Source organism: Strix uralensis, chromosome 2 (genome assembly GCF_047716275.1).
Source record: "Strix uralensis isolate ZFMK-TIS-50842 chromosome 2, bStrUra1, whole genome shotgun sequence".
In the NCBI taxonomy this organism is placed as follows: Eukaryota; Metazoa; Chordata; class Aves; order Strigiformes; family Strigidae; genus Strix; species Strix uralensis.
In genome coordinates, this window is record NC_133973.1 from 138,840,666 (window position 1) to 138,865,775 (window position 25,110).

Genomic DNA, 25,110 nt, shown 5'->3' on the forward strand with positions numbered 1-25,110 from the left:
AGCCCCCCTCCCAGTATAGCCCAGCTCCCCCTCCCAGTCCGGCCCAGCCCCCCTCCCAGTCCGGCCCAGTGTGACCCAGTCCCGGTGACACGGGTCAGTGCCGGCGCCAGGCGGTGCCAGGCCCCCCCCGTACCCCCCGGGGACGGGCAGTGCGGGGGGGGGGCGGGTACTTCCAGAATACTTTATTTGTACATACAGCTCGTCAGCGTGCGGCGGCAGCCCCCCCCCCAGCGCCCCCGGCCCCCCCAGCCCCGCCGGGGGGGGGCCAGCAGGCACGCACGGTCGCCCCACGGCCAGGGCTCGAGCCGGGGCGGGGGGGGCCGGTGAGGTGGGTGGAGGGCGAGCAGCCCCCGTGGGGGCTATGGGGGGGCCCCCCCACCCCTCCCAAGCGCCTTCCCTGGGGGGGCGGAGCAACAGGGACCCCCCCCCGGCAGCCCCGGCCCCGTCCTCGCCCCCGGCCCGGGGTCCGGCCGCCCCCTCCCCGGGATAAAGTGCACATGAAGGCTGGGGCGGGGGGCGGCGGGGGGGGGGGCTCTGCCGGGGCGGGGGGGCCCGCGGGCCCCGTCCCCCCCGCGGTGGCTACTGCAGGTAGCGATAGGCCTTGAAGCAATGGTTGCCCGAGTCGGCCACCACCACGTGCCCGTCGGAGGTGAGCGCCAGCCCCTGCGGGCCGTACAGCGGGTCGGCCGCCGTGTTGATGTAGGACAGGAAGGAGCCGGCGCTGTCGAACACCTGGGGGGGGAGCGGAGATCAGCCCCCCGGCACCGCGGGGGGTAAATCAGGGAGATCAGCCCCCTCCCCAGCAGCACGGGGGGGCACACCCCAGTGGTCCCCCCCCGCAGCAGGGCCCGGCCCGGCCGTACCTGCACGCGGCTGTTGCCCCAGTCGGCCACGATGATGTTGCCGTTGGCGTCCACGGCCACGCCCGTGGGGGCGTTGAACTGCCCGTTGCCCTCCCCGTGGGACCCGAACTTGAACAGGAACTCGCCGTCCGCGCTGTACACCTGGGGGGGGCGGGGGGGTCACCTCACGGAGGCAGCGACCCCCCCCTGGCCCCCCGCCCCCGCGGCGGGACCCACCTTCACCGAGTGGTTGTGGAAGTCGGTGACCACGATCTCGTTCTTGTTGTTGACGGCCACAAAGTGGGGACCTGGGGGGGTCAGTGCGGGGGGGTCAGGGCGGGGGCGTCAGGGCGGGGGGGTCAGTGATGGGGGGCGGGGTGTCAGCACCGCAGGGGGGTTCCGGTGCCCAGTCAGTGCGGCGGGAGCGGGCGGTGAGGGCGGCACTGGGGGGGGGGAGCGGATCCCCCGGGGAGGGACCGAGAGAGCCCAGAACCCAGAGCCTGAGCCCAGAACTGGAGCCCCAAACCCGGGAGCCCAACCCAGAACCTGAACCCAGAACCAAAACCTAGAACCAGGGCCAAGCCTAGAACCCAGAACCACAGCCCAGGCCCAGAAACAAGAACCATCAGCCCAGAACCTGAACCCAGGAGCCAAAGCCAGAACCTGAACCCCAAAGCCAAATCTAGAACCAGAGGCCAAGCCTAGAACCCAGAACTAAAACCCAAGCCCAGAACTGGAACCAGAAGCCCAGAACCCAGAACTTGAGGCCAGAAACTGAACCCAGAACCTGAGCCCCGGCCTAGAACCCAAAATGAAAACCCAAGCCCAGAACTGGAACTGGAGGCCAGAACCAAGAGCCACAGGCTAGAACCCAAACCCAGAACCAGCAGCCCAGCCTAGAACCCAGGTCCAGAACAAGAACCAGAGCCCAGAACCTGCATCCAGGACCCAAACTCAGAACCAGAGCCCCAGCCTGGGACCCAAAACCTGAGCCCGGAACAAGAACCGGAGCCCTGAACCTGAACCCAGGACCCAAACCCCAGAACCAGCGCCCTGGCCTGGAACCTGGAATAAGAATCCAAACCCAGAACAACAACCAGAACCTGCATCCAGGACCCCACTCAGAACCAGAACCTGGAACCAGCGCCCCAGCCTGGAACCCAAAACCCGAGCCCAGAACACGAACCAGAGCCCAGAACCCGACCCCAGGCCCCAAAGCCCTGAACCAGCGCCCCGGCCTAGCACCCAGAGCCCAGCCTCGAGCCCAGCCCCAGCCCCAGAGCCCAGAACCTGCAGCGTGGTGCCGGGCGCCGTCGGCGAGGCGCGTGGTTCTCCCCATGGCGGCCCGGAGGGCCCCCCGCAGGGTGTTCCCAGCGCGGGTACCTGCGAACTGCCGCTCGGCCGTGCCACGGCTGCCGAACTTGGTGACGAGCTTGCCGTTGGACTGGAAGATGAAGACGCAGCAGGCCTTGTTGTCCACCACGATGATGTGGCCGTTGCGGTCCACGGCGACGCCCTTGGGGCCCATCAGCCGCCCGGCCCCGATCTTGGTCTGCGGCCACAGAAACGGCGGGGGGTCAGGGCCGGGCGCCGAGCCGCAGCCCCCCCGCTCCAACCCGGCCTCACCTTGAACTTGCCCTCGGGGGAGAAGATGCTGACCCAGCGGTTGTCGTAGTCGGCGATGATGATGTCCCCGTTCATGTCCACGGTGACGCCGGTCGGGCGCTGGAGCTGCCCGGGGGAGCGGCCCCGCACCCCGAACCGCAGCCGGAACTGCCCCTCGTTGGAAAACACCTTTTGGGGGGAGGAGGGGGGGGCTCAGCCAGGCGGGGGGGCCGCGCCGGGGCCGGGCGGGGGCCGCGCTCCTACCTGCACGCACTGGTTATTGCTGTCGGCCACCACGATGCGGCCGCTGCTGGATGTGGAGATGCCCTGCAGGTTGGTGAACTCGCCCTTCTCCCGGCCGCGGCTCCCTGCGGCGCAGGCGGGGGGTCAGGGGGGCCCGTCTGCCCCCCAGGGCCCCCCCCCGCCCCGCCCCACCCCGCCGCTCACCCACGCGGAAGATGAGCTCGTCCTCGATGGGGTTCTCCTTCTTCTTGCCGCTGCTGTACATGCTGGAGGGCCGGCGCACGGCCTTCTGCCGGATGTGGCCGCTGCTGGGGGACTTGACGCGGCGCTTGACATCGTCAGGGGACGGGGGCACGTCAGAGGCCTTGACGGCGCGGACGCGGAAGGGGCTGCCGCGGATGGGCTGCCCGTAGAGCAGGATGGAGAGGAGGAAGTCACCCTCGGCGCGGGGCGTGTAGAGCAGCTCGTATGTGCCGTTCTTGTTGTCCTGCACCTCGGCCTCGGCCGCGGCGCCGTCGGGCGCCGTCACCTGGAAGCGGAGGCTGGCGCTGCCGCTGCGCACCAGCTCGCCGTCCTTGTCCTTGGTGGTGACGCTGAGCGAGGAGGGCTGCCCCACCACAGCGTGCCGCAGCCCCTCGCCCGTGGCCACCGTCTCGTGGGCCGTGGCGCTGGTGGTGATCAGCACGCCCAGGTTGAGGATGGACTTGCGGACGCCCTCGGTCTCCACCACGTAGTCGAGCTGCGCGTTCTCGTGGGGGTGCTCGGGGAAGGCGCGGCTGGCCAGCTCGCTCAGCCGCTCGCTCATCTGCTTCCGCACCAGCAGCACCTCGGGGGCGGTGCCGTGGTGCAGCGCCTGCTCCGTGAAGGCGCAGCTACTGAGGATGCTCTCCTGGCCCTGGCGCAGCGCGTCCAGCTGCGCCTGCAGCACCTGCCGGGACGGGCAGCGTCACCCCCGCCGGCACCGCGCCCCTGGCCACCGACACGGCTGTGTACAGGCCCCGCCGCGGCACACAGACCCCAACACGGCCCCACACGGACCCCGACACGGCTCCTCAGGGACCCCCGACACGGCCCCACACAGACCCCCGACACAGCCCCACACGGACCCCCAACACAGCCCCACACGGACCCCACCACAGCGCACCACGCCCAGAGCCCAGCTGCCCACAGCAGCGGTGTTGCGCTGCCGTGGGTCACGGTGCTGTGGGTCACGGTGCCGTGGGTCACGGTGCCGTGGGCTGTGGTGCCCTTGATTCACCATGCCATGGGTGCCATGGGTCACTGTGCCATAGATCACCGTGCCGTGGGTCACTGTGCCGTGGGTCATGGTGCCGTGGGCTGTGGTGCCGTGGGTCACCATGCCATGGGTCACCATGCCGTGGGTCACGGCGCCATTACCTTCTGCTTGGCCCCGCAGGTGGCCTCCAGGTCCCGCACCAGCACCCCCCGGCGCTGCCGCAGCGCCGCCTCCAGCTCCTCGAAGGTGCCGCCGATCTCCGACACCGCCTGGTCCTTGCGCTCCGCCAGCTGCTGGCTGATCTCCGACACCAGCCCCACGGCCGCCGCCAGCTGCGGGAGCCTGCGGGGAGCCGCTGTGGGGTGGGCGCTGCCGGAGGGAACCCCTGGCCCCCCCAGACCCCCCCGGCCCGTACCTGCTCCTGACGGCGTCCAGCTGCTGCTGCAGGGCCGCCTTGTGCTGCTCCACCACGTCGCGCAGCGGCACCGTGACGTGCTCCCGGTGCTCCCCCTCCGTGCACTCGCGGCACATCGCCGTCTCGCAGGGCTCACAGTAGAACTCCATCACCTGCGCACGCCCGCTCAGGGACCCCCCCACGGACCCCTGCAGCCCCCCCAGATCCCCCGAGCACCTACAGCCCCCCCCCCAGCCCCCCCATGGACCCCTGCAGCCCCCCCAGATCCCCTGAACCCCTCCAGCCCCGCCCTGGACCCCCCAACCCCTGCAGATCCCACAGATCCCCCCAGCCCCCCTGGACCCCCTGAGCCCCCCCAGCCCCTTGCGGCCCTCCCTGGACCCCCGCTAGTCCCCCAGGACCCCCTGCAGCCCCCCCCCAGCCCTCCCTGGACCCCCATAGCCCCCCCAGGACCCCCCACAGCCCCCCACAGCCCCCCCCGACACCTGCCGGGGTGACCCACCTTGCCCTCATGGTTGGGGCAGGAGAGGGGCTGCCCGGTGACGGCACTGACGGGGTCGAGGCCGCGGCCGGGGTGGGGGCCGCAGCTGTCGGGGTCGCGCTGCAGCACCTCCATCAGGTTGGTGATGAAGAAGTTGTTCTGGAGGGCGGCGACGCCGCGCTCGGGCAGGATGGAGGTCTGGCGGCACACGGGGCAGGACAGGGTCAGGCTCTGGGGCGGGATATAGTTCTGGAGACACCTGGGGCGAACGGGGACAACCAGAGGGTCAGGAGCCGCACGGGGCGGGGCAGGGGGCACGTGGACGGACGGACGGACGGGAGGGGTGGGGTGGGGTGTGGGGCAGCAGCGGGGGGGGGATGGAGGGGCAGGGTCTAAGATGGACAGATGGATGGACAGGAGGGATCTGGGGATACAGGCCAGGAGCAGAGGAATGGGGCTGGAGGAGCAGGCAGGGAGCAGGATGGACAGACGGACGGACGGGGGGGTTGGGGTACATGGGGCAGGGACAGGGCTGGAGGAGCAGGCAGGGAGCGGGACAGACGGACGGACAGGAGGGGCGGGGGTACATGGGGTGGGAGCAGAGGGATGGGACGGGAGGGGCAGGCAGGGAGCAGGATGGAGAGACGGACAGACAGGAGGGACTGTGGTGTGTGGCGCAGCAGCACAGGCAGGGGCTGGGGGGGCAGAGAGCAGGACAGACGGACAGGAGGAGTCAGGTACATGGGGCAGGAGCAGGGGAACGGGTCTGGAGGGGCAGGCGGGGAGCAGGACGGACAGACGGACGGACAGGGGGGCTGCACCACAGCAGACTGGGGCACAGGAGCAAAGCGCAGGGCTGGCAGGACAGACGGACAGCGGGACGGACGGATGGACGGACAGGAGAGCTCCGCTGCGGCACGCTGGGGCGCGGGGGCCAGGAGCAGAGGGAGGGGGCTGGCGGGACAGACGGACGGACGAGCAGGAGGGCAGCCCATGGGGGGGCTGGGGCTGGCCGCACGGCCGGACAGCAGGACGGATGGACAGACGGATGGACAGGAGGGGCCGTGCCATGGCACAGCCGGGTGCAGGAGCGGGGGCGGGGGGCGGACAGACGGCAGGACAGATGGACGGGACCTGCCAGAGCCCGGAGGGGTGGACAGACATACAGACGGGAGGGGGAAGGGGCTGGGGGGGCGGGGGGGGCACAGAGAGAGCAGAGATCAGCGCAGAGCCCCCCCTGACCCCCAGCGGATCAGCCCACGGTGGGGGAGAAGTGGGGGGCGCAGAGGGGGGGGCAGGGGGACGCAGGGGGGTCCAGCTGCCCCACGGCGGGTGTTGGGGTGAGGGGGGGGCTGAGGGGGGGCGGCTCTGCTCCCACTGCAGGTTTGGGGGTGCAGGGGGGGCAGAGGGGGTACAGTGAGGTGCAGTGGGGGTGCAGGGGGGTGCAGGGGGTGCAAGGGGGCTCAGGGGGGTGCAGGGGGGCTCAGGGGGCTCAGAGGGATGCAGGGGGGTGCAGGGGGGTGTGGGGGGGTCAGGGGGTGCAGTGCTCGCCTCTCGCAGAAGGGGTGCAGGGGGGTGCAGGGGGATGCAGGGGGGGCTCAGGGGTTTCAGGGGGGGTTCAAGCGGTCTCGGGGGGCAGCGCCCACCTCTCGCAGAAGGGGTGCAGGGGGGATGCAGAGGGGCTCAGGGGGTCCCGGGGGCGGCGCCCACCTCTCGCAGAAGGTGTGCAGGCAGGGCAGCACCTTGGGGTTGCGGTAGCGGTCGAGGCAGATGCTGCAGACCAGGAACTGTTTGTCGATCTGTCGCACCACGGGGCTGGCGCTGGGCTCCCGCCGGGCCATGGCGGCGTCCCCGGCCCCTCAGCCTGCGCACGGGGGGCGGCGGTGACCCACGGACCCACGGCGACCCACGGCCTCCCACAGTGACCCACAGCGACCCACACCCCCCATGGCAGAGTCCCCAGCCCCGTCAGCCTGCACACGAGGGGCAGTGGGGCACGGCCCGCGGCGACCCACAGCGACCCACAGCCCCCCGCGGCCACCCATGGCCCCCCACAGTGACCCACAGCCCCCCATGGCGACCCACGGCCCCCCACAGTGCCTCACAGCGACCCACGGCCCCCCATAGCCCCCCAGAGTGACCCACAGACCCCCAGGTCGCCCGTGGCATCCCATAGTGACCCGCGACCCTCCACAGTGACCCACAGCGACCCACGGCCACACAGAGCCCCCCACAGCTCCCCACGCCCCCCCCCCGGCCGCCCCTGCCCCCCCCCGTGGCCACGGTCCCCGGGCGCAGCCCCACACCCCTCTGACCCACAGCTCCGCCCTGCGCCCCGCAGCGCAACCCCCCCCAGCCCCACTGACCCCCCCCAGCACTCCCCATCCGCCCCCCCCGCCCCTCCCGAGCCGGGGTCCCCCCGCCGCCCCCCCGCGGGGCCCCGCACCCGGCGGACGATGGCGGGGTCCCCCCCCGCCTCCCGGGGTGCCCCCCCCCGGGGTGTCCCCCCCCCGGCCCCGCTCACGGCGCTGCGGCGGCCCCGCGCTCCAGGCCCCGGCCCCGCCCCGGCCGCCATTGTGCGGCACCGCCCGCCCCGACGGCACCGCCCCCGCGGCACCGGGCACCGGGCAGGGACGGGGGGACACGGCGGGGGGGGGGGGGGAGACACGGCGGGGGGCGGGGGGCACGGCGACGCACACACACACACGGGGGGGGGCAGCGGCAGCCCCGGCCCGCGGAGCCGCAGCGGCTGCGGGGCCCCGCCGAGATGCTGCGGGCACGGCCCGGCCCCGCATCCCGCCCCGCTGTGTCCCGGGGTGTGCCCCCCCCCTGCTGTGTCCCCCCCCCGCCCCCGGCCCTGTGTGTGTGTGTGTGTGTGTGTGTGTGTCCCTTGTCCCTGCACCGCCCCCCCCCGTCCTTGTCCCCAACGCTGCGCCCACCCCCCTTGTCCCTGGCCCCCACCCTTCCTCCCCACCCCCCTTGTCCTTGCGTGTCCCCCCCCCCGCCCCGTGCTGCCCCTATCCCCCCCCCACCCGCCGGGGCCGATCCCGCCCCCCGCCCCATATCCCCCTGCCAGCCCCCTCCGCGCAGCGACACAACCCCCGCCCCCCCCCGCGTGCCCCCCCCCGAGCGTGTCACCCCCACTCACCCCCCACGCAGCCCCCTCCTCGCTGCAGCCCCCCCCGCGGGCCGGCCCCGCGCATCCTCGGCCCGGCCCGGCGCGGCAGGACTGCGCCAGGGATGGGCAGGGCAGCAGCTGCCAGCCCGGGCCGCACCACGGCCGCGCGGGGGGGTCACACGCTTCCACCACCTCCCCGCTCCCCCACGGAAAACACACCCCCCCCCGCGGACCCCCCACTCGGGAACGGCGACGCGTCGCCGTTCCCGAGTGGGGGGTCCGCGGGGGGGGGGGGGTCCGCGTGTCCGCGGAGAGGGGGGAGGGGAAAGCGGGACCCACCCCCCCCCCAGCGCGAATGGTTGGGTCTGGGCTGTGGCTCTGCAGTGGGGGGGGGCTCCGGGCGCGCCCCCCTGCATCCCGGGGTACCCGGCTGTCGCCACGGCAACCGCATCCCGCCCCGCTGTGTCCCCCCTTAAAGTGGGGAGGGGGGGGCTGGCGGACCCCAAAATGAAGGGGGGGGGTGTCCCCTTGCACGGACACGGGTGGGTCCCCGTGGGTGTCGTGGCCTTGAGGGGGGGGACACGAGGGGGACACACACACACACACACTGTCCCCAACCGCCCCGAGGGACCGGCTGGGCGGGTCGCGGGGGTCTGGGGGGGTGATGGGGGGGAAGCCACCCCCAGTGCTGGGTGACAACGCGGAGGGGGACCCCACGGAGGATTTTGTCACCTTCTGGCCCCCACGGAGGGGCGTTATGGGGTGGGGGGGGCGGGTGGGCAACCTGGGGGGGGGGGGCAAAGGCAAGTCGGAGGGTTGAGCTCGGACGGTTCACGCGGGGTGTGGGGGGGGTGACAAGTGACCCGGGGCAGGCACGGGGTTGACACAATCTGGGGGGGGGGTGAGCAGCCTGGAGTGACCCCACCGCTGCCCCTGCCTCGAGCAGGGGGACACACACACCCCCGGCCCCCCCCCCCCGGTTCCACTCCCCATCCCGGATCACGCTCCAGGCAGGATCGGGCCCCCCCCGTATCCCCCAGCCGGGACCAGCAGCCCCGCGGAGTGGCCAGCGCTGGCCGGGAGGTGGCCAGCCCGGGCACGGCCCCCCCGGGGGGGTGACGGGGTCCCGGCCCCCGCGTCGCCTGGCACCGGCCCAGCGACAAAGGGCGCAGTGAGGGGCGGGGGGACGCGGCCAGGGGCCAGCACCGCGCCGGGGGCCGGGGGGGCAACGGTGGGGCTGAGGGGGGCAACGGTGGGGCTGGGGGGGGCCGGTGCGGCCACTGAGCGGAGCGGGGGGGGGGGGATCCTCAGCAAAAACCAGACGGGGAGGCGTAAAGCAGAGCCTGGCCCGGGCGGGGGGGAGCGGGAAGGGTCCGTCCGTCCCCGCGTCACCCCGGCCCCCCCCCCGCCCCCCCGGCGGGTGCCACCCCCGGGCAGGGTCCCCCTCGGGGACACGGGGACGCTCTCGCCGCCAGGCCGGGGACGTCCGGGAGGTTCTTCTGCACCTCCTGGGGGGGAGAGGGGCGGCGAGGGACCCCCGGGGGGGCACCCCCAGCGCCGGGGCTCCCCGTCGGCGCGGCGTGTCCCCTCGTGTTCCCCCCGTGTCCCCCTGTGTCCCCGGCCGGGACCGCGGCGGGGACTCGAACCGCCCCCCCCGAGGACAAACCCCCCCCCCCCCCTCGAGGGCGGACGGGGCTGGGGGGGGCGGGGACGGGGGGTCCGGGCCCGGGGACACGGGGGGACACGGGGACACGCAGGTGCCACACAGGGGGGTGCCCCGGCGAGCCCCGCTCCGGCGGTGGCCGCCCGCGGCTCCCGGGTGCTGGCCCGGTGGTGGCCACCCGCACGCGGTCGGTGGCCGGGCCGGGGCCTTCAGTAGCCGGCGGGCGGAGGAGCCGCCGCAGAGCCCGGGGTGGCCCGGGACAGCCCGGCTGGGCCTGGGCACGGCCCCTCTGCGGGCTGGTGGCCACAGCCGGGACAGAGCCGGGGCGGCAGCCAGGGGAGGGACACAGGGACGGTGGGTGCTGCGGGGGGGCAGGGCGGGGCCCCGCCCGGAGCCGCCCGAGGGCCGGTGGGAGCCGCGGGGGGGCCCAGGCAGCACCTCCCGCTCCGGACCCCCCCGCCGGGGAAATCCCGCGCCAGGATCGGCCCCAACGCCCAGACGGGTCTGGGGGGGGCCGCGTCCGGTACCGGTGACCCCCCCGACGGGGTAACACCCCCTCCTCTCCCCGGGGGGCCCCGCGGCAGCACCCCGCACCGGTGTGCGGACCGCGGGGCGGGGGGGGCAGGTGCCCGCAGCGTCCCCCCCCGCCGGGACCCCTGGGGACAAGGGGGGGGGGCACACAGGGGTGTCTCCCCCCACCCCTTCGTGTGTGGGACCCCGGGAGTCCCGTCCCCGGGGGGTGCAGGTTGGGGGGGGTGGGACAGTGCCCCGGGGGTGTCAGGGGGTGCCCACTGGGGGGCGGCGGAGGCCCCGGGGGGGGCGGCGGGGCGCGGTCGGGACGGGAGCGGGGCGGGGTGGGGGGGCACCGGCCGCCCTCGCTGCTCAGCCCACCCCGTCCCGGCGGAGGGGGGCGGCGCGGGTGCCCGGTGGCCTCGTCGGGGCGGCGGCACCCGGGGAAGGGGAACCCCGCGGCGGGTCGGGTGCCCCCCCCCCCCCGGTACTACCGGCAGGACCGAAGTGACAGTGCCGAGACCCCCCCGGACCCGCTGAGCCCCCGCTGCGGGGCAGGGGGAGTCGCTCCCGTGAAGGTGCAAGGGGCAGCGGCCGGGGGCCCCGGGGAGATTTTCGGGGAGCAGCGGGGGGGGGTGTGTGTGGCAGGAGCAGAGCCCCCCCAGCCCCCCCGGAAGCTCCAGCCTCGCCTCCCCCCTCCCAGCCCCCCCCCTCAGCCCCCCCGCAGCTCACACACCCGCAGATCCGTACCGCTTTATTCTGGGGGTTACAGAAGTCGGGGGGGGCAGAGGGGGGGGTCAGACCTTCACCAGGAAACGGGGCAGGGGAGGGGGGGGTCAGGTCCAGACATTAAATTACCGGGGATTAAATTAGCAAGAAAAACAAACTTTTGTCTGAGGAGAAAGTGCCCAAGTGCTGCGGGGGGGCCGTGGCCGGCGTTTGGTCCTGGGTTCGAGCCTCCCCAGCTCCCGCTGCCGGGGTGTCACGGCCCCGCACTCGCCAGCAGCAGCCCCCCAGCCCCGGGGGGGCCACACCCCCGACCCCCCCCTCCAGCCCAGGGAAAGGGGGTCCCCAGGGCTGCCCCCGCCCCGTGCTGGGGAGTGTAGTGTGATGTGGGGGGGGGCCCCCCCAGGTCGGCTTTGGGAGGGGGGGGGGGCAGGGGGCGTGGAGTGCAAGAGCAGCTGCCCGGGGAGCACCAGGGGGGAGATGGAGGAACCCCAAAACTGGGAGGGAAGGGGGAGCCCCGGCTGGCAGCCACGGCCCCCCGAGGGATGGGGGGGGGGGGCAGCCGCCCCTTCTCTCAAATTAACGCTGCTGGTGCAGGGCAGAGGGACCCCGGGTAGGGGGGGCTGGTGGAGGGGATCACTCCCATCCTGCCCCCCGGGAGGCTGAGCGGGAGTTGGGGGGTGTCTCACCCCCCCCACAGCAGGTAGGGGGGTCCGGGGCACTCGGCCCCAGCCAGGGAGGCATCTGCTGCCCCGGGGGGGGCTCCCGCGGTGCCGGGGGGGGTCCGTGCGAGGGGAGCTCTGCCCCGAGGGGGGAGGTGGGATGGGGGGAGCCCCGGCCCCCCCCCCACACCCTTCCCGGTGCCCGGCAGGGCCCAGGCCGCGTCCCCCCCTCACCCGCGGCCAGAGCTGAGGTCCGTGGTGCCCCCGGGGGGGCGGGGGGGGCTCACTGCTCCTCCAGCCAGGAGGGCTTCTCGGCACCGGGGGTCTTCAGCTTGATGTTGAACTGCTTGAGCGTCTGCTCCAGCTGCTGCTGGTTCCCGGCGAAGTAGGCGGAGATGGCGTTGTGGAAGAGCAGCAGCTGCTTGTGCATCACCTTGATCTAGGGGGGCCGGGGGTCAGACACGGACGGACGGACGGACAGATCCCTGCCCCGGGAAGGGGCAGGAGCAGGGACCCCCATGCTGCGCCCCGTGAACCTTCCCTGTCCTGCAGCTCCTTCCCAGCCCCACAGGGCCCCTTCCCCAACCTGTGACCCCTTCCCAGCCCCACACAGGCCCTTCTCAGCCCCTTCTTGGCCCCACAGGGCCCCTTCCCAGCCCCACAAGGACCCTTCCTGGCCCCACATGGACCCTTCCTGGCCCCACAGGGACCCTTTCCCATCTTACAGCTCCTTCCTGGCCCCACACAGCCCCTTTCCTGCCCCCTCCCGGCCCCTTCCCCATGCTGCAGCCCCCTCCCAGCCCCACACGGCCCCCTCCTGGCCCCACACGGCCCCTTCCCGGCCCCCTCCCCACCTTGTTCTCCTCCAAGAACTTGAGCTTGATGGCCACGTCTGCCCGCAGCTTCTCGTACTTGTCCTTGTGGCTCTGGAACTGGCTCTGGGCTGCGTCCAGGCGGCACAGGGTGCCGGCGTCGCGAGGGCCCATGCTCAGCTCCTCCAGGTCCGTGCGGTACGCGTCGTACTCCAGCCTGGGGGGCACGGCGGGGCTCGGAGTGACACCCTGGCCCCCCACATCCCGCCGGCAGGAGCCCAGCCCCGCCCCGGCCCCCGCCGACATCCCACCTGGCCGTCTCGTACTGCTTGACCGTCATCAGCGTGTCCTCCATCGTCTTGTTCACCAGCGTGTTGATGCTGGAGACGAAGAAGTTGACGGCCCCCAGTAGCGTTTCTCCGTTCTTGCAGAGCAGCTTCTGCGTTTCCGCGTTGTAACCGAACTCCTCCTGGAGAGGAGCACGAGTCTGGCTCCGGGACAGCGAGGGGGAATCCCCCCCACTCCTCCCACCACCCTCCCGGTCCCGGGGGCTCCGCGTGGCTCCATGTCCCAGCCTCTTCATGAGGCTGAGTGGGGCTGGGAAGGGGCCGTGTGGGGCCTGGAAGGGGCCGAGTGGGGCTGGGAAGGGGCCGTGTGGGGCCGGGAAGGGCCACAGGATGGGGAAGGGGCTGAGAAGGGGCCATGTGGGGCCATGAAGAGGCTCCAGGACAGCGAGGGGACCCCCCCCCGAACTCCTCCCACCACCCTCCTGGCCCCGGGGGCTACACGCTGGCACTGGGACATGGCCCTTCGTGCTCCCCCCGGCCCCATGGCCTTCACCCAGCACCTTCCCCGCAACCTCCCGCTGCCCCCGCGGCGCTGGGGAGCCGAGAGCCACCCCGGCTGCGCACACACTCCCCTCCCCACCCGCGAACCTGCAGCTCGGGGGATTTCTGGCTGAGGTCGGCGAAGGCGTCGCCCAGGGCATGCTGCGTCTGCACCAGGCTGTAGAAGTGGTTGGTGAGCGCCCGCGCCAGCTGCAGCACGCACTCGTACTTGCGCTTCGTCTCCCGCAGCAGCTCGATCTGCGTCTCCAGCTCCAGGTCCACGGTGCGGGAGCCGCGGCCGAACCGCTCCGAGATCAGCTGCTTGGTGCACTGCGGGGCGAGGGGGGGGTGTCGGGGGGGGCCCGGTGCCCCAAGACGCTCCCCGGGGTGCCAGGGCGGCGGGGGGGACGCACCTTGTACGTGTTGATGCCCCATTTCTTGACGATGTCAAACTTCTCCACGGCGATGCCGCGGACGACCTCCTCCCCCCCGGCGGGGCTGGGGTGGGGCTGGTGCAGCCCGGAGCCTGGAACGGACACAGCCCCCCCCGCGGCGCGGCTCAGCGGGGCCCCGCTCCCCTTGAAAGCCACGGGGCACCGCGGCTGCGCCCGGAGGGCTCAGGGCACCGCGAGGAGCCCGCGGGCAACAGACTCACGGCCTGTGAGCGGCACAAAAACTGCTGCCAGCCCTGCGGGGGGGTCCCAGGCGCTGGCAGCGGCCCCGGCCCTGCCTCTCGCCAGCCCCGGCTCTTGCAGATGGGCCCCTCGCAGCGCCGGGCGGGCTGGGGGAGAGCGCAGGCGGGCCCCTCGCTGCAGGATCTCCTGCATCGGGCACCCCCCAGGGCTCTGGCAGCGCCATCCTGCCCCCTCTGCCTCCCCCAGCCCCAGGACCGAGGCCCTGGCGCGGCGGCAGGGGGAGGCGAGCACTGGGCAGAGCCCGCGGCTCCGTGGGGTGGCTCCCAGGGACGCCGGCACTGCCTGGGCGCCCAAAGGTGGGGTGGGGGGGCCTGTGGGGGGGCAGCTGGGGGGCTGGGCGGCCGCAGTACCTGCTGAAGCAGCGGCCCGGCTGGCCATCCTGCTGGCGGCAGAGGCGCTGGGGCAGACGGACGGTCCTCGGGGTGGGTGAGGTTGGACAAGAGAGCCTGGAAAGGGAGGGGCTGCGGGCGCTGAGCAGAGAGGGGCGAGGGGAGATGGGGAGGGGGGGTGTGCAGGGCAGGGGCCGAGGATGAGTGCAGGCAGGGCGGCAGCGGGGGAGAGCAACGGGAGCTGATGAGTGCGACAGGAAGTCAGAAGACGGGGCTGGACAAACGGATGGACACCTCCCACGCCGGGGATCCCTCCCCCCCCACCAGCTCGGGTCACCGGGCCCCCCTGCAGCTGCCTGCGAGGAGGAAGAGGAGGAGGAGGAGCTGCCTGGGGCAGAGCCTGCTGAAACCGGGGACAGCGGAGGAGCGAGGCGGCTGTGCCAGAGCTGCCCCGTGGCGCTGCCGCAACCCCGGGACGGCCTCGGCGCCGGGCAGAGGATGGAAGCGGCAGCGCGGGGCTTGGAGCCGCCCAGCCCCGCTCCCGGCGGCATGACACCGGCCCCGGAGCTCCCCGGCGCCAGGGAACGGACGGGACACCGCTGTCTTCCTCGCCGCCAGAGGAAGGACCTGCGAGCTGCCGTGGCGCCCCGAGCCGCAGCCCCGGGGGGTCCCATGCGCCCGGCCCGGCCCTCCCGTGTGTGGGGAGCACCAGGTCAGCGGGACCCTCAGGGCCCCGCAGGGAGGAAGAGGAAGGAGCCGCCGTCCCCCGCAGTCGGGGCTGAAGGCTGAGGTTCTGCCTGTGTCGGGCTCCCCGTCCCGAGCGGCCCCACTACCTTTGATGGCGCCGGTGGGGATGATGCCCTCGGCCGTGCCCCCGTAGCCGCCGGAGACGATGCTGGTCTCGTTGAGGTTGGGCCCCGACACCATCACCTGCTGCAGGTCCTGCAGCGGGGGGGAGCGCGGGCAGCCGGGCCCGGAGGCAGCACCTCCCGAGGCCCCGCGCCGCTGGGAAGCATCCCCCCGACCCGGCACCAACCTGCTCCAGGCCGTCGTCCTCGGGCAGGCTGCCGGTGTCCCCGTTGCTGCTGATGGGGATCTCCATGGTGGCGGCCTTGCCCAGGATCCCGTCCGACATCCTCCGGGCCTGCCGGGACACGGCGCTGCGCTGGAGCCCTGGCACTGCCCCGGCCCCCGCCCCCCCCCCCCGCCCCGGGACACCCAGGGCCCAGCCGCGGGGCCGCTCCTGGCGCAGGGCCCGGGAGAACCGAGCCAAGAGCCACGTCCGCAGCCCGGCCCCGCACCGGCCGCGGGGGGGGGAGGCGGCGGGGGCCGCGCTGTGCCCGGACCGGTCCGAGCACATTCCAGCGCGGGCGGTGCCGGTGTCCGCGCTCGCTCCGTTACCCGGATCCCGGGAGGGGCCCCGGCCGCGGGGACGCTGCCGCCCCGCCGCGACCCCCTGCCCCGCTCCGGGGAGAAGCGCGGCCGGGCCGGCACCCGCGGCCCTGGTGCCCGCCCCCCGCCCGCTCCCCCGTCAAACCTCCGCCGGCCCCGGGGACCCCCCAGCGCCGAGAGGCCGCCTGCGGCCCACTCCTCCGGGGCCACGGAGCCGCCCGGGGCGGGCTCCCGGGAGAGGGGCCGGGACCCCCCCGCGTGCCTCGTCCTGGCCCCGGGGGCAGCGGGGACGGCCGCGGCCCCCGCCCGGCTGCTCCGCCCTCGGCACGGCCCCCCCGGGCGCGGACCGGGCCCGGCCCCGGCAGTCGCTGCCCCGCAGGCCGGGCTCGCCCGGCCCCTCCCGCCGCCCGCTCCCGGCCCCGGCCCCGGCCCCACCCCCGCCCACCTGCGCCCCCGGCCGGGCCCGGGCCCCCGCCCGCAGCCGCGAACCGCCTCGGCCCGGGACACGCCGGAAGTGGCGTCACGGCGCGCGCGGGCCGCCGGGAGATGGACCGGACATGACGTCACCGACCGGAAGCGGTGGCCGGAAGTGGCGCTGCCCCGCCCGGAAGCGCCGGGCCCGGGCCCGGGCCCGAGGAGGGGGGGGGCGACCTCGGGGGGGGCCGGGCCGGGCCGGGGGATGGAGCCGGTGGCCGAGCACCAGCAGCAGCTCCGCAGCGTGAGGGCGGCGGGGCCGGGGGGAGCCGGGAGGGGCTGGGGGGTTCCGGAGGTTCGGGGGGGTCTGGGGGATGCCGGGGGGGCCGGGGAATTCTGGGGGTTCCGGGGGGTGTCGGAGCGTTGGGGGGTCCCGGGGGGTTCCGGGGGGGCCTTGGCGGGCAGCGGGCTGACCCTCGCCCCGCCCGCAGCTGCGGGACTTCCTGCTGGTCTACAACCGCCTGACCGAGCTCTGCTTCCGCCACTGCGTCTCCAACCTCAACTACCGGCTGCTCACTGGGCGCGAGGTGAGGCCCCGGGGGCGGCCGGCGGGGCTGGGGGTGCCCCTCGCCGCCCTGACCCCCCATCCCGTCCCGTCCCATCCCGTCCCGCAGGAGTCCTGCCTCGACGCCTGTGCCGGGAAGCTGCTCCGCGCCAACCACCGCCTGGTCAGCGCCTACGTGGCGCTGATGCCCGCCATCGTCCAGCGCCGCGGCCAGGCCGCCCGGGAGGGGCCCGGGGCACCCCCAGACCCCCGGGGCGACCCCTCGGCGGGGGGTGCGGGCACGTAGCGCGGGAGAAGGAACGTCCGGGCGCTGCGCAGGGCTGCTCCATGCGGGGGAACACCCGGGGGGGTCCCCGCAGCGCTGGGCTCCTGCTCCAGGCTGTGTCTCTAGGGAAGCGTTTCCTAGGGCTAATAAAACATTTTTTCGTTAACGTCTTGCTGCTCACGCGGGGAGGGAGTGGCACAAGGGACTGGGCCCCCGGCCCCTTCGCCGAGCCCCCGCCCCGGTGGCACCCGCGGGAGCAGCACCCACGTGGCTCCGGGTTTCCCAGGTCACCGTTCATTTGTCCGTTTTAGTGACCGTTTTGCAGGGACGGGTGTACACGCGCTCGGCCCTGGCCCTGGGCCGCGAGGACGGGGCAGGGACCGGCGAGAGGCGCTTCGCTCCGGCGCTGCCACGCTGGGACTGCTCAGGGCATGGCGGGGGAGAGGCCGAGGGGTTCATGCCTGCATTGCCTCCGTCGTCAGGAGACCCCTTGTTCTCAGGGTGCCCAGCGTGCTGGGCGAGCAGGATGAAGCCCCCATAATCCCAGGGGAAATGGTTAGTGACCTGCTACCCCCCTCAGACACACACACACATCCACGGGGCTGACGGGACCCGCCCCGGGATGCTGAGGGAGCTGGTGGAGCTGCTCACCCAGCCGCTTCCCATCGTTTACCACCGCTCCTGGCTCACTGGGGAGGTCCCAGCTGACGGGAAAATGTGGCACCCACCTACAAGAAGGGCCAGAATGAGGATCCAGGGACCTACAGGCTGCCTGCCCTCGAGGTCAGGGAAGGTTGTGGGGCAGCTCTCGCAGCACGTACAGGACAACGGGGGGACCAGGCCCAGTCAGGGCGGGTTTGTGAACAGCAGGTCCTGCCTGACTGACCCGATCTACTCTGACAAGGTGACCCGCGCAGTGGGCGAGGGAAAGGCTGGGGGTGTTGTCTGCCTGGGCTTTAGTAAAGCCTTGGACACCGTTTCCCACAGCGTCCTCCTGGAGAAACTGCTCGAGGCTTGGACGGGCGTCCACTGGGTCAAAAACCAGCTGGATGGCCGGGCCCAAAGCGTGGGATGGAACTCAGCTGGTGGCTGGTCACAACTGGGGCTCCCCAGGGCTCGGTGCTGGGGCCAGGTCTGTCCAGTATCTGTGATCTGCACGAGGGGATCGAGTGCCCCTTTGGTGAGGTCACAGACAACACCCACTTGGGTGGGAGTGTTGATCTGCTGAGGGTAGGGAGGCTCTGCAGAGAGACCTGGCCAGGCTGGAGCGATGGGCTGAGGCCAACTGGGGGAGTTTCACTAAGGCCAAATGCCGGGTGCTGCACTTGGGCCACAACAACCCCCAGCAGCGCTACAGGCTTGGGGAGGAGTGGCTGGAGAGCTGCCAGTCAGAGAGGGACCTGGGGGGGATTGATTGATAATGAGCCAGCAGTGTGCCCAGGTGGCCAAGAAGGCCAATGGCATCCTGGCTTGTATCAGCACTAGCGTGGCCAGCAGGGACAGGGAAGGGATCTTACCCCTGTGCTCGGCACTGGTGAGGCCGCCCCTCGATTCCTGGGTTCAGTTTTGGGCCCCTCACTCCAAAAAGGCCATTGAATGACTCGAGCGTGTCCAGAGAAGGGCAATGGAGCTGGTGCAGGGTCTGGAGCACAGGTGTGATGGGGAGCGGCTGAGGGAACTGGGGGGGTTTAGTGTGGAGAAGAGGAGGCTGAGGGGAGACCTCATGGCCCTCTACAACTCCTTGACGGGAGGTTGGAGCAGGGTGGGGGTCGGTCTCTTTTCCCAAGTAACAAGTGATGGGATGGGAGGAAACGGCCTCAGGTTGAGGCAGGAGAGGTTTAGGTTGGATATTAGGAAAAATTTCTTCACTGAAAGGGTTGTCAAGCACTAGAACAGGCTGCCCAGGGAAGTGGTGGAGTCACTGTCCCTGTATTTAAGACCTGTAGATGTGGTGCTCAGGGACATGGTTTAGTGGTGGCCTTGGCAGTGTGAGGTTCGTGGTTGGACTCGATGATCTTCTCCAGCCTGACTAACCCGTGACTCTCTGGTTGTAGCACAGCCCCTGCCGGGTGGGGAGGGCTCAGCAGCACTCCCAGCGCACTGGAGAGGTCCCGTCCTGGCAGGGTGACACCTAAATCATCGAATCATAAAAATCTGCCGGTTTGGGTGCAGCGCTCGCAGCCTGGGGAGGAGGCACCTCTGGGATCTCACGGGCGTGTGTGAACAGCGGGTGAGAGCGCGGGGGGCTGGGCCCAGGCTCTCCGCGGTGGTTCCCGGTAGCAGAAGGGAATCACGAAGCTGCCGAGGCTAGCGGGTACCTGTGGGGGTCCAGCCCCTGCCCCCCCAGGGCCACCCCGGGCTGGGTGCCCAGGCCTGGGGTGAGGTGGCTTTCGAATGTCTCCGAGGATGGAGACACCACAAACTGAAATCCAGGAAATTCCACTTCGAAAAAACTTTTCCACAGCGAGGGTGGCCGGGCATGGGCGCAGGTTGCCCAGGGAGGCTGCGGGGTTGCTATGGGGCAGGTGGCCAGCACCCAGCACACCACAAAGGGGAAGCCTCACCGACAGATTTGAGCTCCTGGCAGGCGCGGCGGTGGCATTGCAGCGTCCTCGTCACCCGCCCATGGAGGTCAGGGGACGTTGGCTGCCTCCTCCCTGCGCTCCTGGCGCTCCGCCGGGCTCCTGGAACAGCGTCACGAGCGGCCGCTGCGTTTGCGGAGCCGCCCATGCCCCGGCGTCCCCTGAGCGGCGTCCCCCGAGGCGGCGGGTGGCCCGACAGGGAGGGGTCCCTGCAGGGCCCAGCCCCAGGCAGGGGGCCCAGGGTCGCGTCCAGGCAGGCGTCAAACATCCCAAGGGACGGGGCTTCCCTTCGCCCCGACCCCGCTGTGACCTGGGACCGCCCTGATGGTGAAGAAGCTTTTCTTGAGGGTCCACCAGCAATTCTCCATGTTCTGGTTCAGCCCCGCGGCCTGGGCTGGGCCCGGCTCCTGGCACAGCCTGGCTAAACCCGCAGCCAGCTCGGAGCAGAGACTCCCTGGGCGGCAGTGGGGCGGGGGGACGGTGACCGGCGCAGCCCCCGAGCTGAGCTGGGCTGCGACCCCCCGGCCCCTCTGAGCACCATCTGCTTGACGCCTCCCGGGCTGCTCCGCAGAGCCGTGGTGGGCCCCGGTGGCCGTGGATTCCTGCCCCGTCGGGTCCGTGCGGGGGGACAAGTCCTGCCCAGGACACGGGATGGCTCCAAAGGCTGCGGGAGGCGACTGGGGCCAGGACTGGCTCCTGCAAGAAGCGTCGGGTCCGGCCGGAGCAGGGCTGGAACCGCATCAGCCATCTGCGCAGCTCCCGGCCGCGAGCTGCTGCCTGCGGGACGTTCCTCCAGGGGCTCCAGGTTCCTCGAGGGTTTGAGGTTCCTCCAGGGGCTCAAGGTTCCTCCAGGGTTTGAGGGCGTCACGGCTCCGTCTGCCCTCTGGACAGAGCGGGACGGGAGAGCGGCTCCGTCCTGCAGAGCCACTCGTTCCCCAGGACCCAGGGGGGGCTGCACAGGCTCCAGTTCTGGCCACGATTAACCAAACTTTGGGGCGTTTTCTGAATTCTCAGTCGTCCGTGGTTGGTTTAACTCCTCTCTTACCACCCCTGACAGTCAGGGGCGTGCTGCCCCGCACCACCCCCAGTTGCTCGGGGTCAGGAGAAGCTGCTGGGACGAGCAGTGTGAGAAGGGCCGGAGGTGGCAAATACAGCGGGAACTTGGGGCCCCCCCCGGGTCTGTTTGTTGTCCCTTTGAAATACGAACTCCAGTCACCGAGCACGGCCCTTGGCACCTGGCGTTTACTGGGGAAGGGAAAGGGGGAAAGGGGAGAGGGGAAAGGGGGAAAGGGGAAGGGAAGGGGGAAAGGGAGAGGGAAGGGGAAAAGGGAAAGGGGAAAGAGAAATCGGAAAGGGAAGGGGAAGGGGGGGCAGGGACTGCTGCAGCGCAGTTCCCCTCTCTCCCGCAGTCACCGTGGAGCTCCCATCTGCCACGTTTAAGCTGTTGCAGATGCTGAAACCCGAAGCGCGCTGGAGCCTTGTCACGTAACAGCGGCTACTCTGATATTTTTCCAGGGCCTTCCTGGCCGCACGTCCTGCTGCTGGCTGACGGCCCAGACCAACATTTGGCACTTTCTTCCTTCTCCCGCAGCCGGATTCGTGCCCGGTCCTCAGCCCCTTCCCCGGGGCATCTCCTCTGCTCCCGAGCCGGGCCCTGCCGCCAGCCACTCCACGGACTTTTCCTCTTCTGCCAGCTCAGCTCTGAAGCCCTGGGCACGCCCCTGCCCCGCCACACTCGTGTCACCGCTCCGTGTCCGGCCACGGCTCCTCCAGCCGACGCAGCAGCCCCTCGCCCGGGCGGGGGACAGGGACGGGCCTGCACCCCTGGCCAGCGCCCGAAGGGAGGGCGAGGAGAGCCCAGCCTGCTGCGAGACACAGGGGCAACGTCCCCAAACACAGAGCCCCAGCAGGGCCCCAGCATCACATTTGCTTCCAAATGCCACGGTTTGGACGGCGATGGTTCCTTGAAAAGCTCCTCTGCTGCGCAGGGAAAGGTGAAGATAGGGCGAGCAGGTGACGTTATCCTTTCTGCTTCTCCCTAAGGCTTTCAGAAGGGCTCAGAGTAAAGACAATCTCCTTTCTCCCTCCAGTCCCCTCCTCCGTCGGGCCAGACCTTATCCTCAGTGACACGGAGCAGGACGGCGTCACCTGAGAAACATTTTCAAGTGCTGCCAGATGCAGCCCCAGGCTGGAGCAGAAGCCCCCGGCTGCTGCTGGGAGGGGACAGGGCAGGAGCCAAACCCCGTCCCAGCTCCAGCTGACACGTGTCCCCTCCCTGTGCTCGGGGACAGGGACCACCCGGGCGGGCAACGCCGTTTGCAGGCTGCCCCGGGCGCATGCTGATGCTCGGAAGGGAAAAGGCTGACGTGGGGCACGGGGACGGCGTGGGGACAGTGCAACGGCTGCTCCCCGCTGCCCACGGACCCCGCTCGGACGGACTGGGGTGGCCAGTCCCGGCAGGCAGCAGGTCTGGCAGCCAAGGGCCACCACTTGCCCACAGAGACCCTGCGGGGCCATTGGGGAGCCAGAGCTCTGGGGGTTGAGAGCGATTTCAGTGCTCAGGGGCGGTCAAAGAGCAAATCAAGGGTTAGGAGAAGGAGCAAAGGCCACAGCGAGGACTAAAGAAACCTCCTTACAGTCCCCTTCAGCCTGGCAGAGGGCTGGAGGGCGGCGAAGGGCGGGGGCATGCGGCAGGCTGGGTTCCCCTGGCGGGGAGGACCCTGCTCGGAGCGAGCGGGGCAGGAGTCGCTCCCTCAGCCTGTCTCCGAACGCAGCTTAACAAAACCCGCCCGGCGCGGGGCGCGTTGCTGAGGTCTGCTGCTGTCAAAGGCGTGTTTGGTTCTAGAAACGCTCAGCATCCTTCTGAACTTCTTATCCTTCCTTCCAAGAACCGGCAGCTTTGCACTTAAAGCAACTGGAAAACATTTTACAAGTTTCTTCTGTCTGAAAAATTCCCTCCTGATGAGTTTCACGTGGGCTTTCCCCCGCTGCGGGAAGAGTCCGTCGCGGTGTCAGCTCCTTGCTGGCCCCGGCTGCCCCGGCTCGCGGGTGGGGAGGCAGCGGAGCACACGCCGGCCCCGAGAGGGACCTGCAGCACCGTTTGGGCTGAAATGTGTGGCTGAAAGCGTTGCAGGCGCGCCAGTGATGGTTGGTTCTGTGCTGCATACAGATGGAGCCCTCCCGTGACGGGACAGCATTTCTCCCACCGGTTGCAGCCTCTTCCTCGGAGAGCACGGTCCCGAGACACCCCTGACAGAGCGAGGCGCTGTGACAGAGACGCTGGGCTCTTTAACAGCGGTTACATCGTTTTCCCATGGGCACGCACGGGTGTGAATCCCCGTTCCTGGTCAGATTGCCGACGGAAAGCCTCGGCAGGGTGCGGGAATCCCGGGGGCAGCCCCGCAGCCCGGCAGCTGGCAGGACAGCGGAGGGGACCCGGGGGTGTCTGTCAGCTTTGCAGGTCCCGGGCTTGCGTGGAGCCACTCCAGGCACCAGAGATTCCTCCTGCCGTGGCTGCAGGCTCGCCGCCCCACGCAGCAGACCCGCCGTCGGTCCGGCCTCGCTTTTCTCCCGGTTGATTTTCTCCTCTGCTGCCCTGAGCCTCCCCAGACCCCCGTGGCTCCCGCCGAGGAGGAGCCGCCCCCTCCCCGTGCCGTCCCCCCCGGCACAGCCGGTGCCACGTGGCCCCGCGGGGTGTCGGACCCGACCCCCGTGCCCCCCGCGCGGAGCCAGCTCTGACACGTTACGCTGCGGTCAGGGACTGCCCAGCCGCCAGCACGGGCCCTCTTGTCCCTGCCCATTGCTCGGCCCAGCGCTACACACCTCGTGTGGCTCCTGCCTGAGGGCGAAACCTTCCCGAGCCTCATCGCTGGGTGGTTGTGCTGCTGGAGACGTTTCCCTCTCAGGATACAAGTGCACAGACCAGGACTTGTACCCAAAGCGTGGCTGACCGGTTTTATGGACTCTTCATCACACAGGTAACCAGGTGTTCTTCCAGGGGTGCTGAAGAGGGTTCCCAATTGCTTCCATAGATAACAAAGTACCTCCACAAGGGATCTGGATGACGGGATCAACGTACCCCGATGATGTTTGCTGATGGTGCCAGGCTGAGCGGGCCAGTGGACACTCCAGAAGGGAGAGCCACCCTGCAGGAAGACCTGGCTGGGCTGGAGGAGGGGGCTGACAAGAGCCCTCTGAAGTTCAGCAAGGCCAAGTTGCAGGTCCTGTACCTGGGAACACATCATCCAGGAGCGCAGCACAGGCTGGGCTCCACCCGGCTGGGGAAAGGGACCTCGGGGTCCTGGGGGACAACAAGCTCAGCAGGAGCGACCAGGGTGCTGCTGCAGTGGCAAAGAAATCCAACGGGTGCTGGGCTGCATCACCAAGGCATCACCAGCAGAGATAACAAAGTCATGATCCCACTCTGCTCAGTGCTGGCCAGGCCACACCTGAAATCCTGTGCTCAGTTTTGGTCCCTGCTGTGCAAAAAAGCTGTAGAGGCTGGAGAGGGTCCAGAGAGGAGCCACAAAGATGATCAAGGGACCGGGCAGCCACGTGAGGAAAGGCTGAGAGAACTGGCTTTGTTCAGCCTTGGGAAGAGATGGCTGAGGGGAGACCTTGCATCCGTGTCCCAGTACGTACCGGGTGGCTGCAGAGCAGCTGGAGACGCCTTTTGTACAAGGAGTCACACGGAAAAGACAAGGGGCGATGGGTCCAAGTCACTCCTGGGGAGATTCCGATTAGACACAAGAGGAACGTTTTTCACACTGAGAACAATCAGCCACTGGAATACTCTCCCCAGGGACGTGGCAGATCCCCCAGCATTGGGCACTTTTAAGATTCAGCTGGACAGGGGGCGGGGCCATCTTGTCTAGACCACGCTTTCGCCAAGAAGGGTTGGACCAGATGATCCTTGAGGTCCCTTCCAATCGGGGGTTCTATGATAAAGAGGAGTTGGAACCATTGCAGAGGTCTCTGACAAACTCCTCCACCGGGAAAGATGTGTTTTGCCCATAAACAATGTCACAGAAAATTAAACCAAGAGCGCTGGCATCTGCCCAGGCTTTCAAGCGTGTGTGTGGGACAGGAACTAAGAGGCTTTTCTTGAACTCTATTCCTCTGCCACTGACATTTTGCAGCTGCCTTTGAAAAGGCGAAACGATCCAGAACAGTTTAAAACAGGGGCCCTGGTGATTTATATTATTTTGGAGAAATAATTTACCCTAGAGGTAAGCGGGCAGATTTGTTTGGCCACCCGCTGCCGAACCACTGTCTGCCACCAGCTGATGACGTGTCCCCGTGCCCAGCACAACCCTCGGGGGCTCGTGCAGCCCATCAGCGCCACGGGCACAAGCGCCCGCGGGCCCCGGCGGCGCCACTGGGGGGGGGTTATCGTGGCCGTCCTCAACTCGTGACCCGCCCAGGGCTGCCAGAGCTCACCCTGCAGCGGGTTTCTTCCATCCTGGCGTCTGGAGCACAGCACGTCACGTCTCCCCGGGCTTTTGGCTCAGCGGATCCCACGATAGCTGGGATCACCGAGTCCTGCAGGTTGGAAAAGCCCCTCGGGATCATCGAGTCCAACCCTCAGCCCGACTCTACAAAGTTCTCCCCTACCCCACATCCCCCAACAGCTCATCCAAACGACCCTTAAACACACCCAGGGATGGTGACTCCACCCCCTCCCTGGGCAGCCTATTCCACTCTCTGACCACTCTTGCTGGGAAACAT

At 70.6% G+C, this 25,110-nt stretch overlaps 3 protein-coding genes across 9 annotated transcripts; 1 reads left to right on the top strand and 2 right to left on the bottom strand.

The window, feature by feature from the left end:
• Positions 1–167: 167 nt before the first annotated feature.
• Positions 168–7,379, bottom strand: TRIM3 (tripartite motif containing 3). 4 transcript variants are annotated; one of them, XM_074860710.1, is made up of 12 exons: positions 7,270–7,379; positions 6,534–6,687; positions 4,845–5,082; positions 4,343–4,494; positions 4,089–4,269; positions 2,895–3,618; positions 2,712–2,815; positions 2,469–2,636; positions 2,226–2,394; positions 1,080–1,150; positions 864–1,004; positions 168–732 (listed from the first exon to the last, which is right to left on the bottom strand). In XM_074860710.1, exons 2-12 carry the CDS (start codon positions 6,662–6,664, stop codon positions 580–582), a joined length of 2,232 nt encoding a protein of 743 aa, XP_074716811.1. In that variant the 5' UTR covers positions 6,665–6,687; positions 7,270–7,379; the 3' UTR covers positions 168–579. The 4 variants fall into 4 exon arrangements, with proteins under 4 accessions (XP_074716811.1, XP_074716810.1, XP_074716812.1 ...); XM_074860709.1 differs by having other exon boundaries at positions 7,348–7,377; XM_074860711.1 differs by lacking the exon at positions 7,270–7,379 and having other exon boundaries at positions 6,534–6,832.
• Positions 7,380–10,853: 3,474 nt separating this feature from the next.
• On the bottom strand, positions 10,854–16,103 carry ARFIP2 (ARF interacting protein 2). 4 transcript variants are annotated; one of them, XM_074860715.1, is made up of 9 exons: positions 16,003–16,103; positions 15,202–15,309; positions 14,999–15,107; positions 14,187–14,282; positions 13,555–13,667; positions 13,250–13,471; positions 12,626–12,783; positions 12,357–12,531; positions 10,854–11,941 (listed from the first exon to the last, which is right to left on the bottom strand). In XM_074860715.1, the coding sequence occupies exons 2-9, from the start codon at positions 15,298–15,300 to the stop codon at positions 11,786–11,788; spliced, it is 1,128 nt and encodes a 375-aa protein (XP_074716816.1). In that variant the 5' UTR covers positions 15,301–15,309; positions 16,003–16,103; the 3' UTR covers positions 10,854–11,785. The 4 variants fall into 4 exon arrangements, with proteins under 4 accessions (XP_074716816.1, XP_074716815.1, XP_074716814.1 ...); XM_074860714.1 differs by having other exon boundaries at positions 14,187–14,297; XM_074860713.1 differs by having other exon boundaries at positions 14,187–14,306.
• A 44-nt stretch (positions 16,104–16,147) lies between these two features.
• Positions 16,148–16,967, top strand: TIMM10B (translocase of inner mitochondrial membrane 10B). The gene is made up of 3 exons (XM_074860717.1): positions 16,148–16,275; positions 16,463–16,558; positions 16,646–16,967. The coding sequence occupies exons 1-3, from the start codon at positions 16,237–16,239 to the stop codon at positions 16,820–16,822; spliced, it is 312 nt and encodes a 103-aa protein (XP_074716818.1). The 5' UTR covers positions 16,148–16,236; the 3' UTR covers positions 16,823–16,967.
• Positions 16,968–25,110: the final 8,143 nt, after the last annotated feature.

Excerpts from the sequence above, each read along its gene's own strand:
- TRIM3 (XM_074860710.1), bottom strand. The coding sequence starts at position 6,664 with ATGGCCCGGCGGGAGCCCAGCGCCAGCCCCGTGGTGCGACAGATCGAC. Across the intron at positions 4,495-4,844 it reads GCCCCAACCATGAGGGCAAG|GTGATGGAGTTCTACTGTGA; the intron begins GTGGGTCACCCC and ends GGGCGTGCGCAG. Across the intron at positions 1,151-2,225 it reads GGCCGAGCGGCAGTTCGCAG|GTCCCCACTTTGTGGCCGTC; the intron begins GTACCCGCGCTG and ends TGACCCCCCCAG.
- ARFIP2 (XM_074860713.1), bottom strand. The coding sequence starts at position 15,300 with ATGTCGGACGGGATCCTGGGCAAGGCCGCCACCATGGAGATCCCCATC. Across the intron at positions 12,784-13,249 it reads AGAAATCCCCCGAGCTGCAG|GAGGAGTTCGGTTACAACGC; the intron begins GTTCGCGGGTGG and ends GCTCCTCTCCAG. Across the intron at positions 11,942-12,356 it reads AGTTCTTGGAGGAGAACAAG|ATCAAGGTGATGCACAAGCA; the intron begins GTGGGGAGGGGG and ends CGGCCCCCCTAG.
- TIMM10B (XM_074860717.1), top strand. The coding sequence starts at position 16,237 with ATGGAGCCGGTGGCCGAGCACCAGCAGCAGCTCCGCAGC. Across the intron at positions 16,276-16,462 it reads ACCAGCAGCAGCTCCGCAGC|CTGCGGGACTTCCTGCTGGT; the intron begins GTGAGGGCGGCG and ends CCCCGCCCGCAG. Across the intron at positions 16,559-16,645 it reads GGCTGCTCACTGGGCGCGAG|GAGTCCTGCCTCGACGCCTG; the intron begins GTGAGGCCCCGG and ends CCCGTCCCGCAG.